The 17,749-nt window shown below is 46.0% G+C and overlaps 1 protein-coding gene across 1 annotated transcript; it reads right to left on the bottom strand.

Moving 5' to 3' along the window:
• Window positions 1-1,787: 1,787 nt before the first annotated feature.
• On the bottom strand, window positions 1,788-15,686 carry LOC136638971 (transmembrane prolyl 4-hydroxylase-like). The gene is made up of 9 exons (XM_066612995.1): window positions 15,426-15,686; window positions 13,045-13,126; window positions 11,907-12,091; window positions 10,697-10,793; window positions 7,750-7,912; window positions 5,133-5,312; window positions 3,458-3,548; window positions 2,169-2,292; window positions 1,788-2,002 (listed from the first exon to the last, which is right to left on the bottom strand). The coding sequence occupies exons 1-9, from the start codon at window positions 15,684-15,686 to the stop codon at window positions 1,788-1,790; spliced, it is 1,398 nt and encodes a 465-aa protein (XP_066469092.1).
• Between the last annotated feature and the right edge of the window lie 2,063 nt (window positions 15,687-17,749).

Genomic DNA, 17,749 nt, shown 5'->3' with positions numbered 1-17,749 from the left:
AATAATAATAATAATAATAATAATATTTTTGTTGGCAACCTTCAGTCTCGGAAGACTATGGTATCTCTGGATGGTGGTTCTGGCACAGTGTCTAGTGTGGCTGAAAAGGCCGATTCGGGAGTGACAATCCCTTCCACACTGGGAGCAAGTGTAGTGTGTCCCTGGTCTGTCTCCCTGGCTATGGGCCTTCCTTCTTTGCCTCTTTGCCTCAGACTGTTGGCCAAGTGTCTCTTCAAACTGGGAAAGGCCATGCTGCACAGCCTGCCTCCCAGTGGGCCGCTCAGAGGCCAGGGTTTCCCACCTGTTGAGGTCCACTCCTAAGGCCTTCAGATCCCTCTTGCAGATGTCCTTGTATCGCAGCTGTGGTTTACCTGTAAGGCGCTTTCCTTGCTCGAGTTCTCCATAGAGGAGATCCTTTGGGATCCGGCCATCATTCATTCTCACAACATGACCAAGCCATCGCAGGCGTCAGTTTCAGCAGTGCATACATGCTAGGGATTCCAGCTCGTTCCAGGACTGTGCTGTTTGGAACTTTGTCCTGCCAGGTGATGCCGAGGATGCGTCTGAGGCAGCGCATGTGGAATGCGTTCAGTTTCCTCTCCTGTTGTGAGCGAAGAGTCCATGACTCGCTGCAGTACAGAAGTGTACTCAGGACGCAAGCTCTGTAGACCTGGATCTTGGTACGTTCCGTCAGCTTCTTGTTGGACCAGACTCTCTTTGTGAGTCTGGAAAACGTGGTAGCTGCTTTACCGATGCATTTGTTTAGCTCGGTATCGAGAGAAAGTGTTGGAGATTGTTGAGCCAAGGTACACAAAGTCATGGACAACCTCCAGTTCATGCGCAGAGATTGTAATGCAGGGAGGTGAGTCCACATCCTGAACCATGACCTGTGTTTTCTTCAGGCTGATCGTCAGTCCAAAATCTTGGCAGGCCTTGCTAAAACGATCCATGAGCTTATTATTATTTATAAGCTTATTATCCATGAGCTTATTATTATTTATAATAATAATAAAGTGCAAATAATAATAAAGTTTTTTAAAGAAGCTGCTCATGTTTACCCTGACTATGCCTTTTCATTCACAGTACAGCAGATACTCAAGTATATGTAAATCTCACAGATAAGTCAAGGGCAGGGTTTGAGCCAAAATAATGGAATTTTCTATGAACCTTTTCTATGGTTCTATGAATTTTATTTTTAGGTAGAAGCAGAAGGAGGGAAGAGGCAACAAAAGAAGAAAAGGAAAAAAGGAGACAAGCTGCCTTTGCTTAATTAAATGATAAGCTGAATCAAGACCCTATTGATCCAGCACAAGACAAGACCGGTGTGGGAAGTTAGATGACCCTGCACAGTTTGGCTATCCGGTTCTGCCTCCTACATCATGGTAAGGGCAATCCTGAAGTCAGGAACACCCTCCTTCCTTTACTAGAGCTGCACTTCAATTCAATAGAGTGAATGACCTAGGACCAAGCAACACTGGAATTCAGATGCTAACTGGTTGCAGCCTGACGTGGAGTCTTCCATCCTCCTGCAGAAAAGCCAGCCAGGAAATGGAGAAAAGTGTAGAAACACACCTTAGGAAGCCAGCCATTTCTCTGACCTTGCCCAGTAACTACTGCATTTGTGACTAGGCACACCTATCCGGAGAGTCTATGCTCCCTCCAGTCTGGTTACATACACAAGCCTGGAATGCTGCTCATGTTCTCCACAGGAATGGAGAAAGATGGAAGATTACAAGGCTGAAATAGGACAGTGCAAACTCTTTATTCGAAGTTGGTGAAGAGGTGCTTCAGGATGGTCCTACACATACATCACTGGAGGATTTGTCCATAGTCCACTCACTTTGCTCTTCATCCGCATTGTTTGTATGTGGATCATTTAGGAACAGGAGCTGTCTCCATATGTTGGGATCAACATTGATCCAGTTGTTTGCGATCCACTTGGTTCCTTCAGTGACCAAGCAGCCTCCATGCAAAGAATATGGATCTAGATCTCCAGCCCAGCCTGCAGAGGATCAAGAGTCCATGAGTCACTCCTCAGCAAAGAGCAGCTTCTGTGCCCAATGCTCTGGATGCAACGATTGCTAGTTGGCTGCCCAGTCAACAATCAGCATGAAAAACAATGAATCCCTGACATACAGATAGGCTAGTATACTGAGAAGACCTATTACCTTCCTCATCAGGCAAGAAATTGTACCAGAAGATAGCAGTGCCTTGCATGGGTTTTATACTCAGATTTCCCTTATCACAGTGTCTACGAGTGTCACGTAGGTCCATGTTGTTCTGTGTCAGGGACTGGGGGAAAAGAGGTAAACGATTATTGTGTTAAACCCAAGAGGAGAAAGAGAAGCACACAAAGCCCCACCAACACACAGGGTCCCCAATACCATCTCCTCTCATAGCCCTCTTTTATACAGACCTCCCACACTTGCACATGCTAGAGGAGATCATCTTCATGTTTATCATAATCTTCGAAGATGATTTTCATCATCTTTTAATTCAAAGAAAGATAGAAAAAAGAAAGCAAATTCATACTATAAGTTGAATATTTTATGTAAAACTATTCTGCAAAAAGGTTATCAAAGCAGTTTGCATAGCAAAAGAAATGAAAAGGTGGTGCCCTGTTTCAATCGCATTCATACTCCTACACAGCATCTGGGAGGCCTCAGAAGGCCTTCTAAGGCCTCCAGAAGGCCTTAGAACAGTGTTTCTCAAACTGTGCGTTGGGACCCATTAGGTGCGTCACAAGCCAATTTCAGGTGGGTCCCCATTCATTTCAATATTTTATTTTTAATATATTAGACTTGATGGTATGCGACTGCATTGGGGAAATGTTACATACCTGTACTTTTAACAGTGTGTATGCTTTTAAAAATGATAGTCAATGGGGCGTACACCTAACTGTGGATAAGATTGGAGCCTAGGATTGTTAAAAATTTTCCTGCTTGATGATGTCATTTCTTGTCATGACATCACTTCCAGGTTAATATAACTTCAGGTGGGTCCCAACAGACTGTCATTCTAAAAAGTGGGTCACAATGCTAAAAAGTTTGAGAACCACTGCCTTAGAACATCACTTCTGGTTTTCTGGACAAAACTGTAAGTGACATTGTAAAGCCTTTGGAGGCCTCAGAACATCCTCTGGACGTGACCGGAGCACAGCTCCAGTCGCATTCGGAGGGTTACAGTTCAGGAGACGGCCCAAGTCAGGGGCTGCATTCTTTCAAGCTATCCCATTGTTTTCCATTAACAAAAAGTAGTGTTTTTAGAATGCTAAGATTTTCTTCTCACAGGCAGGATATCTTAAGTAAGATTCCTCATAACATACTACCACAACACAACTATGGTGCTGTAGCCTGATCAGGAAAAACCTCAGAACCCACAGAGTTCTCTCCAACAGATTCAATATCTTGAGTATTTTTTTAACCCTCCTGCTCTATCCGTGGGGGCATTTGCATACCTTGAAGTCATATGTAGCATTGTCAGCAATAGGAAAGGTGGTCTCTCCTCCTCCAGTCACATTATTTAGGTAGAACAATACTGTTGCATAGCTGTAAAAATGAGAGACCATTGTAATAGGCAAGGAGGCTCTGAAGAATTGCTTAACACTCCCATTCACAAACACCCTAATAGCCTCTCTGTCTGCTAGTGAGATCCATTTTCGAAGGCTCACTGGAGGCACCTCTCAATTCAGAGTCTTCAGCGTATTATTTCCTTAAATATGCATAGCTGAAAGAATCCCATCTGCTTCCCCAATGCCTGCTGCCTTCATCTCCTCCCCACAACTCTGCTGCCCCCTTTTGTTAGTATGTCAGTGGTAAGCACCCTAAGGCAGGGAACAACCTTTTCACTCTACGAAAAGCACTGTGTACAAGGATGGCACTATACAAATTGACAACCACCACCAGATGAATAGGTCAGGTTTAATGCCTATATTTGCCATATATTACCAAACATATATATTAACACTCGTATGCGGTCACAGGAGCATGCTAAGAGGGGATATGACCCAGATCAGACTCATTTTTTTCCTGACTGGCTGATGCCAAGGAAGCATCTGGCCTGCAAAACTCTGGTAGAAGGCAAAACACTGGTTCTCTGAAATGACTCAAACCCATCCCCTTCTCTGGCCCAGAGAAGCCTTTATTGAAATTTCACAAATGGCTGCACTTTGCCCTGCTATTCTGTTCAGATCCGCAAGACAGTGGCTCAGTCCTAGGAATTTCTTATCTTTAACATGAACATTTATTTGTGTCACCACTGCCTTCCCCTCATGAATCCTGCTGCTAATTCAGTGGGAACTGAGGTAAAGAAATCAAAGGGCACTTAGGCACACTTTTCCTAAGGTGAATCATGAAAGGAAATGCCCAGTGTCAACCTAGAGGAAGAAACCCATCAAGGACCATCTCATAAGATCCGGGATGAGCTCATTCTATGATCTGGTCAAAGGACCCACAATATATGCATTCATTTTGTACCTAACTTTGTATGTTTACCCACTGAAGTTGGTTACACATTCCAATCTCATCAGTCAAACCAGACAGGTCATTCCCTTACACCCACTGGATTTACCTCCCTTGGACTTTGTTTCTTCTGCAGAAGCCTACAGAATCTCACCTGCCCTTAGGGATCCCGCACTTTCCCATGCTCCTGAAACAGCAGAGTGGAAAGATATTGGTAAACTAGGCCATTGATCCCGCTATACTAGATCTTGGTCACTTTTTCTTGTCCCATGTTCACTGCTATGTGTCATGAGCCAGCTACTCATGTATTTAATTTCATGCATGCATATTATCTATGCATGCTCATGTCCTCGAGCATGCCTGGTAATGCATGAAATAATTTAATAGTAGTGGAACTGAGGAACCATCTGCTTAATGCTGCCCTCTTGCTTGGTGAAAGGGATGCAAGGGGCATTCCCCTATCATTTCACATCAGCGAAGAAAACTAGCAGAAAGCAGGCAGGTACTTTGATTTTGACATCCATATGGTTAAGAACTGATTGTAGGCTTTCCATATCAATACTTACTTGGAAAATATTATGAAGTGTCTGTTGCCAAAACACAACATGAAGCAATGTGGGAAAAGAGAGCATATGCAACAAGTCCCTCTTCACAATCTCCAGACTGACTCACCGGCAGGTGGAATGAAACTGACTATCACCAAACACTGCTGTGTGAAGGCATCCAGCGTCCTGATGAACGAGTGAACTATCCCAGTGCGCATGGTAGTATCCTCCCTGCTCATATCGCACCACTTGCAAATGTTCACTGTGCTCTACAATCTCTGTGGGCAGACGTGTTAAATGAATGACTCTGAAAGATAAGCAGAGGCAACAAAATAAATGTACACATTCCACAGATCTTGCAACATGCAAAGATGTTGTCACCATGCCACTGAGCAAATTCAGAAAGCTTGTTCCAGGCAAGATCAAGATAGTTGACAACTGGCTGTCACAGTGGTATACTACATATTCACAGCTTCCCATTCTGTTAGCCCATTTCTCTTTATTTTTAAGCATTTGTATATTGTTTTTCAGTATTCATGACAAAAGAGTCATGCAGGCAAAACAGAACTGAAGTCTCAAAAAGGAATCCAACAACAATACTGGCCTTGGTCACCTGCATGTTGAAATGGTAAAGAAGTTTTAGTATTCTCAGTGAAATGTAGTGGTTAGACTGTTACATAGAAATGTAGTGGTTAGAGCTTCCAATTGAGTTTAATAGCCCCTCTGTAACGATCTTGCCGGCTAGGCAAGCCATTCCCTCTCAGCCTCAGCTGCAATATGGGGATAACAAAGTATAGAATTTTTGTAATTATTCCAGCATGATAACACACCTGAAGCTCTGAGGTATGGCTACACAAATGTTAAGGATTATTTACTGCCTAATTCTGCCGAAGGGAAGTGCCCTCAGAACGCATGTTCCACTGGCTGCCACAAAAATACCGTAAAGTACTTTGCAGCAGTGCAGGGAGCTGGCGTGACAGTGGGAAGGGCGGGAGTCTTCCCATGTGTGCCAGCATAGCAATGCAGGCCCACCAGAGCAGATAAGGAAGGTGCAGGGGGCAAAACAAGGGGGATGGGGTTGAAAGGTGCCCAGGGGTGGCTTTGGCAGCAGTGGCACATGCCAAATTCTGAGCCTCTTCCCAGGCCTGATCTGCCTGCATGGATCAACGTGGACCTGCACTAATGATATCACTGGTGCAGGTCCGAGTTTCCCCTTTGCGACTGTAATGTCCCCTTACCCTGAGGAGACTTCCAGCAGCCAAAAATCCCCCACAGGATAAAGCAGAAACCACACCAGCACCACTGCATTGATATGGGCTGCACAGGGATTTAAGCTGGATTGCATTTTTAGTCTATTTAGGACCAAGTCACTAATGAACTCAGTAAGCCCAGAAGCCCATAGCTGCACTTGCAGAATTGGCTACCATTGCCTTCTTAGGATTTTTTTTTTTTACTTTTACTCCTTAATTATGGCTTTTATAATTGATCATGGATTGGTTTTTTAATTTGTACACTGTCCCGATATCTTTGGATGAAAGGTGGTAAAGAAATTTCTTTTTAAATATCTGTTCTGTAAGGAGTGGATCCTTCTAACTATACTAATGCTAAGAACAGATCCTAAGGAACTAAGCATGTTCATTTGCTTGTAAGTGTGTGGTACTGGAACCAAACTGCATTTTTATTACAAACTAGTTGGTGGGGAAGACTGCTTCACCCTTCTATGATGTTAGTCTCTTTGCACATTTGCTTGTCCGGCAACATTTCCTGCATACAAAATATGTAGCAGCAGACCCAATAAAACATAATAGTGTAAGTTAGAACATCAGGACAGCACCACCACCTAACAATACTACAACCACTCACTGTAGCAAAAACCATATTCAAGGGTAAGAGTCATCTGGAGATGCTGAAAGGCATTAAAAGGCCTGGAAGAACAGGAAGGTCTTGATCTGGTGCCCAAAGGAGAGCAGGAGCGTTTTCTGAGGGAGTCCCACAGTCAAACAAGATCATCCCCCAAGAGTCAACTGCCTCCACTCCAGTAGTGGGGGACCTAAAGGAGAGCATCTGCAGACAGGTCAGTATGGAAGGAGGAAATCCTTACTGCCAATATTGCCACTGCACAATGCCCACATTGAACATGGTGGCGTTGGAGTGGGAGTCTCTTCAACCCAACAGTCTCTGAGGAGACAGAGTTCACGGAGAGGAAGAAGCCACCACTACTGCTGCTGAGTAGAGGGAAAGTAGAAGCCTTTAAACCTTTCTCAGCATAGCTGCCCAGTGCCTGCTTACTCCCTAGCTCACCTCTAGAGCAACAGGCAGGGGGAGAAATGAGTTGACCAGAGGAATACAGCAGAGTTCAAAAGATTTGCCACAATTTCCCTAGACTGTGTGGCCTTTCCCCTACTTAAACAGGGGCCTCCGTTACTCTTCAAGACTTGGCTGCCTCTTGACAAGGTTTGGTGAGCAACAAATGTGAGGAACAAAGTGGTCAAAACATTAACTTTTTAAATGCTTACATATTAAAAGAAAAAGCACCTTAAGTGTGTACTGATGTTATTAGCCATCGTGTTCACTCAATATTCTCAAAAGACATCCTTAATCAATCATCAAATATACTTTTAAATGAATTCAGAGTCTTCGAACAGGAGACAAATTGTCACTCATGGCCATGCAAGGAAGGTACACAGACTTCTCCTGTGTTGGTTAAATACTTGTAGAGCATTCTTATCCCCCAAAGCCCTTACCTCTGCTGTATGGAGTGCATGATTGGATGCGCCCCCTTGCCTTTAAACAGCCATGCCTGCTGGCTGTTCCTCAGTAAATCTCTCTTATTTGCTTTCCTCTTTTCTATATACTTGTAGACATCCTGCAGATTCACTTCCTTAAACTCATCCAAACTTAGCACACCTAGTGGAAGGACAGGAGAAACCACACTGGCTTTTGGTAAGCCCAGGCTAGATAGTATGCTGCAGCAATACATTCCATACTGGCCAACTCTCTAGCAGGCACTATGGTACCCAGCCTACCTGAACTGGAGGCATATGTGCCACCTCCATCACCTGCCATACATGCCGAGATCAGGAGTCAGTGCTGGCGCTGAGTATTCCTGGGTGTTTGCGCCACCTGGAGAGGAAGCAGCGCTGGCAGGCAGGCTTGTGCCTCCTTGTCAGAGATGGTGCTGGCGCCCTGGTTGTCATTGGCAAGATGATGAACGCCAGGAGGTGTGGGGGAGCGGAGAGGGCATGGCAGAGGCATTCTTGGGCAGGAAGTGGGCAGGGAGAGGGTGGGGCAGGGAGATGGAAAGGCCTAAGAGTGGGGTGAGTATCCCATTCCCCATGTTGGACTTGGGGAAGCCTGACACAGAGGCTTTTCAAGTCTGCGCCAGCAATTTAGCTAGTGCAGACTTGAGAAGCCCCACTGTAGAAGCTGGGGCTTCACTCAGGGTAAGGAGACAAAAGTCTGAGGCCTGAAAGGATCAAGTTATCAATTAACAAGGACTTCATGAGTGAATTTAGGCATAGAATTGGTGATGGCAGTTTGTGCTGCAGCCCCTTCTTTTGTAACACTAATGAATTTGGTTACTCCAGGTTGCAATCCTATGCATACTTACCTGGAAGTAAGCACACTGAACACAATGGGACTTCTGAGAAGACATGCATTGGGGTTGCAATGCAAAGTACAGATCTTACAAGAAAGGAAGGCTGAATTGACCAAAGAGTGCATTTTTTCTGAGCACCCCTAGAGTTAATTTCTGATCATTGCAGGATACGCTCCTCATTTACTCGAGGGGGGAACTCCAAGGATTAACCTATATGAGAGTAAGGGAACAGTTACCTAGATCAGTGGTTCCCAAACTTTTTAGTACCATGACCCACTTTTTAAAATGACATTCTATTGGGACCCACCTAGCTTAACCAGACTTTTAAAAAAAAGATCTAGAAAAAAGTAATATTTATTTATTTATAAGTAATAACCAGAAAAAAGATCCTCAAACATTTATCTCCCTTTATTTGCACATGCTTACAAACTGCAGGAGCGGAGCTCTTTGCACGGCAATTAGCAGCTACAGTATCCAATTTTTGAATAGCTTCAGGGCTTGAGGCAATTAGTTATCTGATCTTTCCATCATCTTTTGGCAACCCAACAAAATTCAGGTCATGACTTACAAGTGGGTCCCAACCCACAATTTGGGAACTACTGACCTAGACTTAAGCTGGGCTGTAATCCTATGCACACTGTCCTGAGAGTAAGCCCCACTGAAATGGGACTTCTCAATAGACAGGCAAAGGATGGTATCCATAGACTTTTTCTTTCGTTTCTGATTTACTTCCAGTCCCAAACAGCTAAAAGCATAATCCTAACTAGATGATCTGTTGGTGCTGCGGTCCTTGTGCTGGTGGAGGTTGTCATAAAAGTGCCAAAAGTCATGTTTCAAAATATTTATTTGCAGTACTGTCAAGGCATAAATTCCTATGTATTTCTATTCCCCCACACAGTGATCCTGAACAATGACTGGTTGCAACCTTGGATGTTTTATTTTTGTTTACTTGATGGATATTGCTTATGTCAATAAAGGTTAAATGAAATGAAGTAAATTGGGATGTGATGTGAGAAAATCAACCAGATGCATCAGGCTACAATTCTCCCAACCACTTGGGCCTCAAGGAAAATAGAGACACTATATGTATATAAAACAGAAGGACCACCAACTTCAGTCAGTATCTGCATTACTATCTATGCATGTACAACTGGGCAGAAGAACATACCTCTCTAGACTGGGTACATACTAGGGACAAAAAAGAGTAGAGAGTTAGAGGGAAGAAGAGTCATATAGGTTCCAAAAGGTCTGCCCATGCAGACTGGGGTTAAGAACATAAGAACAGCTCTGCTGGATCAAGTCATAGGCCCATGTAGTCCAGCTTTCTATCTCACAGTGGCCCACCAAATGCCTCAGGGGGCACACAAGACAACAAGAGACCTGCATCCTGGTGCCATTCCTTGCATCTGGCATTCTGAGGTAACCCACTTATAAAATCAGGAGGTTGCACATACCCATCATGGCTTGTAACCCGTGATTTTTCCTCCAGAAATTTGTTCAGTTCCCGTTTAAAGGCATCTAGGCCAGATGCCATCACCATCCTGTGGCAAGGAGTTCCACAGACTGCCTACACGCTAAATAAAGAAATGTTTCCTTTTGTCTGTTCTAACTCTCTCAACACTCGGTTTTAGCAGATATCCACTGGTTCTGGAGTTATGCGAGAGGGAAAATAGCATCCCTCTACCCACTCTATCCATCCCTTGCCTAATTTTGTGTGTCTCAATCATGCCCCCCTCAGGCACCTTTTTTCAAGACTGAAGAGCCCCAAACGCTGTAGCCTTTCCTTATAAGGGTTCTGCAGACACGTACACATCTTCAGGTCAAGCTTTTCCTCCAAGTATGCTAAAATGTTTTTCCTTTTAAAAACTACCAAATGCCACTAGACAGAATGTGTATATTTGCAGTTTCTAGAATACTGCAGGCCCACTGTTAAACAAAGAGGGACAAGCAAACTCTGAGGAGAGTTCAGTCTAGGACAGCCATGGTCATCACTCATTCCCAATCGCTGCACAGTTTTGGGACTGTCCCTCTTACACCAGGACAGGGAGTGAGTGTGCCCAGAACACTAGAAGGCAACATTAACTCCATCTCACCATTGCCATCAGGGTCTGCTTTCAGAGCAGCATACATCTCCTGGATATCTTCAGGGGTTAACCACAAACCATTTGCAATAAGTAGAAAGTTCATCATCTGAAATTAGAAAATGTATCAGTTTTTGGGCAACTATTGGCTCAAATGAAACATTCGTGGAGTAAAGCAGGCATCAGCTCGGCACACAAAATCATAGTTTGCCCAGAATTCCACAGCAAAGTGGTCTTCACCCAGATGTCAACTGCCAAAGATGTTAAGATGTCATTGCCAAGAAGCACTATCTTTCAAAACAAAAGAATGATGCTGGTTGCTGGAGTCCTGGGGCAAAGTCATGTAATGAGACCCTCATGGCACCCCCACAATCCCCCTGGATGCGACCACTACAAGCAGTACAGACATTCAGGGATCATCCTGGCAAATGGACCCTCTTCAATATTGACCCTCAGTCAGTACCCAACCTGGTCGACCTCTGACAACAAAACTTGCATTTCTCATGAGATTAGAAAGCATGAATTCAAACTTGCATCTATTTCTATTAATGACTGCTATCAGGGTTTTTCATGATGTGCACTTTGTAACACCAGCCAGACATATCATTTCCAATAGGAATTATTATTATTATTATTTATTATTATTAACAGTATTTATATACCGCTTTTCAACCAAAGTTCACAAAGCAGTTTACAGAGAAAAACTGAATAATTATGGCTTAATTATATGTGGAATTTCAATAATCAGGCACATTTTAGAATGTTTCCATTGTGCTGTGCCCCCTCCACAATAGTGAGAGGTGAATAGCAAAACACTGCTCCGACACAGATCATCCCCCAGACTCTCAGTAAGGACAGGACACTAGCCCTAACAGCAGTCCACACTTCAGGTAACTGTGTTACTGGTCAGGTTCTCTCGATATACCTGGGGGTTAGGCTCCTGAAAAGCCCTGCAAGTATCAAAAATGAACATAGAGTAGCTTCTGGGTGATACATAGAGTGGCTGGTGGGTCGTGATCCACCAGCTGGAGAACCACTGCCCCTTTCCCTTTAAGGGGAGCCTTGCAGATGGCCTTAGGCCTGCAGGAGGCCTCAGAAGGCCACTTTTGGTTTAAAGTGGCTTTCTCCCAGTATCCACTGCATCTGCAGTGAAATGCAGATGCTGGATCCATGGATACCAGGGGTACACTATAAGAGTATCAAGCCATTCCCGCCTGAATACCTCAATGACTTGCAGCTTTCCATCTTTGTTATGGTCTTGGTGGTTGAAGACATGCATCTGATCCATATCTGGCATGTTCCAGGAGTTAGTTTGGAAGTTAGAGGTGTCACTTGTATATAACCCTTCCTGCTCAGCCAAGTGGATAAGAATTTTACACTCATCTTCACTCAGGAAGTCTGGGATTTCTAGCCAAGGAGAAAAGGAAGAGAAAAGTGAATTCTCCTGCCAGAAGATGACAAGCAACTTGATGACATGTGCATGGGATGAAAAGTACAATATTCTTTCTTTCAAAACATTACACCCACAACCATGCAAGATTCTCTCTGCCGCAGCAGTGCTATAAATTGAAAATATACACCAATCACAGCTTTTATAAAAGGAACAAAGCACTATTATACAGATTATATATATGTCTAAAACCATTGTCAGCCCAATCCTATGGTTCCCCTCCCACTAATGCAAAATGGCTACCGCTTCATCCCGCAGTGGAGCAATCGCAGTGGTCTTTTCTGGGTGATATTCGTTCCCCAACCCAGGTAAGCCTCCACAGTGTGGAAGGGTCTACTTACTCCAATCATATCACTCTGCTGTCTCAACTCGTTTGCCCTAAAGCATGCAACACGTCGTTCAAATTCTGAGCTCATTCAGACCTGCTCAACACAAGCCTTCAGCTTCCCCCTATTATTCTCACTCTTTTCCACTTTTCCTTCTTAAAGCTACAAGCTTTGAGGTGGCACACAATGTTGGTCTTGCAGAATTACCTCTCCCTTCCCTATAGGTTTGTCAACTGGTCGAGACAAGTGACAAAAATACCACGAGAAACAGAACCGTCTCCAAAAATCAGAGGTGACATGAATTTTGATAATGTTCAAACCCCCCATTCCCCAGGATCTGTTACTGCACTGGGCCAAATAGAAAAATGGCTCTTTAGCTCTAAGTAGACACAACAAAAGATGATCTACGATTATCTCAGCAGAGCAGTTACCAGTCACTGTCAATAATACTGATCTCCATGGGTAAAGGCTGATTCAGTTTAAGGCAGCATCATGTGTACTTAAATCTCACTCACTTCCCAACAAGAAGTCTGGAGCTCACAACAGGACATACCAGTCTATTACCAGCAGCCTGCATTTCTTACCAAAAATAAGTGGTTTCAAGCTGAGAGTTTGCATGAAATGGATTTTGTTAGGAACCAGCTTCACCTCTTGTTTATGGCCCACCTTGAAAAGAAAGTACAAAGAGAGCATTAAGACTCCAAGTACAGTCGCAGTTAGTGAAATTCTATGATCTTGCAACCGGGTAGATAGGACTCATCAGCCTAGGAAGGCAGCTCATCTAAGAGAAGGAAACTCTGACCTCAGCTGCGATACAAGGACATCTGCAAGAGGGATCTGAAGGCCTTAGGAGTGGACCTCAACAGGTGGGAAACCCTGGCCTCTGAGCAGCTCACTTGGAGGCAGGCTGTGCAGCATGGCCTTTCCCAGTTTGAAGAGACACTTGGCCAACAGACTGAGGCAAAGAGGCAAAGAAGGAAGGCCCATAGCCAGGGAGACAGACCAGGGACAGACTGCACTTGCTCCCAGTGTGGAAGGGACTGTCACTCCCGAATCGGCCTTTTCAGCCACACTAGATGCTGTTCCAGAACCACCTTTCAGAGTGCGATACCATAGTCTTTCGAGACTGAAGGTTGCCAACATGATGATGATGATCTTGCAGCATCTGCTGAAGATGCTGAGGCTTGTAGCAGTGGTTCTGTGTTACCCAGAAGACTCCATCCCAGGCCCATCAAAGAGTTCATATCTAGAAACTTTCTGGACAAGTCAGAACTACTGTTTTCCTGTGCTGAAGCTGAGCTGCAAGGTTTTCAATTCTCATCCAGTTTTCACCCAACTTTCACAACCACCGCAATCAAAACTTGCGAGTAGAATAACAGAGTCTGAGTGGCAGAAAATGTGCATCTATGGTCAACATAGATATGCAATTACATGGCCAAAGCTACACAATACTATAATAAAAGAAAGCATAGCAAGCAATACACAAGACAAACAAAAACTCAAAAAGTGTTTACAAATCATATGGCTCAAACTATTCTTTAACAATTATGTACTACAGCATACTTGCACGATAGACAAAACCTGGTAACCAAGTGAGGTCATCCCAGTGAAAGTCTCAAAAGAAGGAGAAAAACTTGGGTGCGTCATGGGTGTGCCATATCCTATAACCCTACCAGATGATTTGTGAGCCTACATTGAAATGACATTATGCCAATAGCAGAAATAGTGCAAGTCTAAATGTGCCCATAGGAGAAACATGCAGAACAAGATACTTCCCCACCCACTCTGCCAATATGACATACAGAATATGACAGAATAAACTCTGCAGCCCATCAGAGAACACGCACCCAATACTGAAACTCTTGCCAGAAGGACCAGAACTGTGGTATCCCGGGGCATGGCACATGGCTCAATCTTTGTGGCCTCTTATGATGAGAACCATGGGAAAAGGGTGTTGTGCATACAGATTGGATCAATTTGCACAAACCACCTCTTTGGAACATACATGGGGAAAAAATCTGTCAGGCCTTATATTCTTAGAATTTCTAACGTAGGTACTCTGTGCCAGGAGAACTCTACACACAAAATGCCAAGCACTCCGTCACTGTAGCAAAGGGTGCAAGGCCTATGCACTCCGTACAGAGGAGCCTAAGGAGAGTCTCTCTCAAAGGGAGACCAAGGCATTACCCTAGTCCCAGCATTCTCTCCCCACCCCATGCCTGAGAGTGCATGTGCCACTCTCAGGCATGGATCATTGTGAATCCTCAAGCAAGTCCATCATCTGCTGCTGCTGCTTTCCCCATCTCTCTGCACTGGGCTCCACTCTCAGGCACTGATCATTGTGGATCATGAGCAAGACCATGTGCTGCCGCTTACCCCATCTCTCTCTCTCTCTTTCCCCCCTTCCACTGGTAGCTCTCCAGCAGCAGGAGATGACCCAGGACTGCAGCTGCTCACCATGTCCAGCACCACAGAGCCACATGACACCTGGTAGGCATGCAGCAGCCACTGTCATTTTTTAAATCCAGCAAGTAATTAATCTGTGGAACCCCTTGGCACGGGACGCTGTGATGGCACTCAGCCTAGATGCCTTTAAAAGGGATTGGCGGGATTTAAGAGGAAAGGTCCACCAAAGGTCCAAACCATGATGACTACAGCAGCCTCTGGGCTTTAGAGGCAGCCTGTATCTGAATGCCGGGTGCAAGGGAGGGCCTCGGGGTGCAGGTCTCCTGTTGTCTTGGGTGCTCCCTGGGGGGGCCACTGGGAGATGCGGGAAGCTGGATCAGATGGGCTCTTGGCCTGTTCTTGCCCTGCAGCACCGCCACGGACCGACTTCTCCAACAAGCGCCTGCAGCTCTGCTAAGCCCAGGCCAGACTCCGAGGCCAGCGCTGCAGCCAGACCGCAGGGGCAGCCTCCACACAGGCTCAGGGCACTCCGTGTGGGCGCTGCGCCTGCCGTGCTTGCCTGGACGCCCTCCAGACGGGGGAGGACATAAGAGCTGGAGTCGCCCGGGGCGAGGGAGGGCCAGGCTGGAGGGTCCTCCTGAGCGGGACCCGGGGAGTCCCTGCCCGGCCCCGAGTCTCCGTCGTCGCCCCCCAGAGACAGCAGGAGCAGCAGGAAGCCCATCACGCAGAGGCTGGGGAAGAACAGGACGAGGAGAGAGGGGAAGGAGGCGGCGTCTGGACGCCGGTCGGACGGGGACCCCTCATCTTCCTCGGCCGCCATCGCAGGCCCTGTCCCACCTTGACCAGACAACCATTGCCACGGCAACCGCACAGCGAAACCCTCATCCCGGGTACCACTGTTGCGTCATCGCGGGGGGAGGAGCGAGGGGACGCTGCTGATTGGCTGACTTGGGGGCTGGTCCAGGCGTGGCCGGGCTGGCGTTTAGGAGCAGCTCCTCTGCGCATGCGCAGAACCACCTCTGAGCAAGTTCCTTGGAAGGGCCAAAGCAACACGTGGCTCATTTTCTTTCCCCCAGGCAGAAAACACCTGCTGGGGGGGGAGGGGGAAGAGACATGTCCCTTTGAGTGGGCTTCAGGGAGCATAAGGGATTTCTAGGCAGGTGCAGCACCCAAATCAGCAACACCTGCAGTCGGCTGGTCCACCTTCATGTCCAAACAAGAGGAACTTGCAACTACATGTTATGGAGTCATTTCCCAAGTGGCTCAAGAAGGCCAAATGCAGGTCCCTCTCTGTCTGCCTCCTCCATTTGCTGACTTCGAGTCAATCCTATGCATGTCTACTCAGAAGTCCCACTAGAACCAATGGGGCTTACTGCCAGGAAAGCATGGATAGGGCTGTGTGCCTGCAGTAGCCCTCCGCTCTGGTGAACCTAGAAGATGTGGGGTTAAAGCCTGGGCTTTCAGCAGAGGGTGTGCTGCACAACTGCAGCCAGGTCATTACAGGGATAAAAGCAGCGCCTGGAGCAGTGAGAGTTTGTGGGTTATAATTGGAGAGACTTGTTGGCTTATTGGATTGACTTTGTGACATACTAACTGATGGATAAACAACAAACTGGCAGACTGATTGATGGACTAGCTAATAGACTAACCCAGTGGTTTGAACAGCAGTAAGTCTTGGTGGGGGTGGGGAAGAGGCAGCAATATCATCTGTCCCCTTAAGGGGCATCAAGGAGGTGATGCCCAGGATTACATCGCTAAGGGGGCTGCAGGGACTGGGATGCACTCACCTGGCCCTGCAGCAACCTTCCCTGGGTGTAGGGAACCCAAGTCATCACTCCACTTTCACTTTTAGAAGCCTGGGGAGACCTGCAGATGTTTGCACAGGGCTCCCTGCACCCCCAGGAGACTGCTGTACCTCATACCACTGGAAGTACATGAGGAGGTGTCTGGTGTTATGTGTGGGACTCCCAGACCCACGCTGCCTGGCAGTGAGACCAGCAATTGGAGGCTCAGCTTGGTGGGTAGAGCTCCAGCATGCACTTTTTGTGTGCTTGCAAAAGCTTTCCCATCCACCCTGAGCCTCTTAATGCTGTTTGTTCTGTCATGTCTGGCCTCTCAATCATGATGTAATTGGCCATGATATCATCACCAGTTATTTCCAGTGGTATTTCCAATAGGTGGACCATGTGGAGTGGTGGGGCGACCTGTCGAGGAGGGAGCAGCCTCCTATCTGTTGTTGCCTGCGGAATGCAGCCTCAAAGACTCAGCCCACACGATAGAGAATGCGTCAGACACAAATCCTTCATTATTTCAGTCTGTATTTACAAGGTAACGGAAAATAACAGCAGCATAGCTAAGAAAATAGAGACAGCACACCATACTACATACATGACCACCTGCCTTCTACCACATGAGGGCTCTTACAGTCTTTTTATGTGTCCTGTGCGTGAATCAGGAAGGGTGGTGTCTCTTCCTCCTGATGCTAGCTCATCACCTGTCTCACTAGTGAGCTCTCTTTTCACCTGCTTCTTGGTGACTCAGCATTTTACACAGCTTAGGCCCTACCTTATCCAGGCCAAATTTCCCTGGGTTGTTTTCTAGCCCTGACAGGACCACTCAGACAAAGGGGGGGGGACTGGGACAAATGCTGAGAAACACTGGCCTAGCGTAGTTATCTCTGTGGAGATAACTTTCATTTTCAACTACTGTGCTGTGGCACACATTGATGTGCCACAGGTGGTCCACAGGTGTTCCACAGGAATTTGGTGAACAGTCATTTATTAGTAGGTCTAATGGGGGATGCGAACCCCCTCAAAAGGCAGCATGGTGTGCCTTGTCAACTGTCAAAAACCTGATGGTGTGCATTGACAATTTTAATGCCTT

The sequence above is a fragment of the Tiliqua scincoides genome, chromosome 2 (assembly GCF_035046505.1).
Source record: "Tiliqua scincoides isolate rTilSci1 chromosome 2, rTilSci1.hap2, whole genome shotgun sequence".
NCBI classification, from domain to species: domain Eukaryota; kingdom Metazoa; phylum Chordata; class Lepidosauria; order Squamata; family Scincidae; genus Tiliqua; species Tiliqua scincoides.
This window is presented reverse-complemented; position numbering and strand designations above follow the sequence as displayed.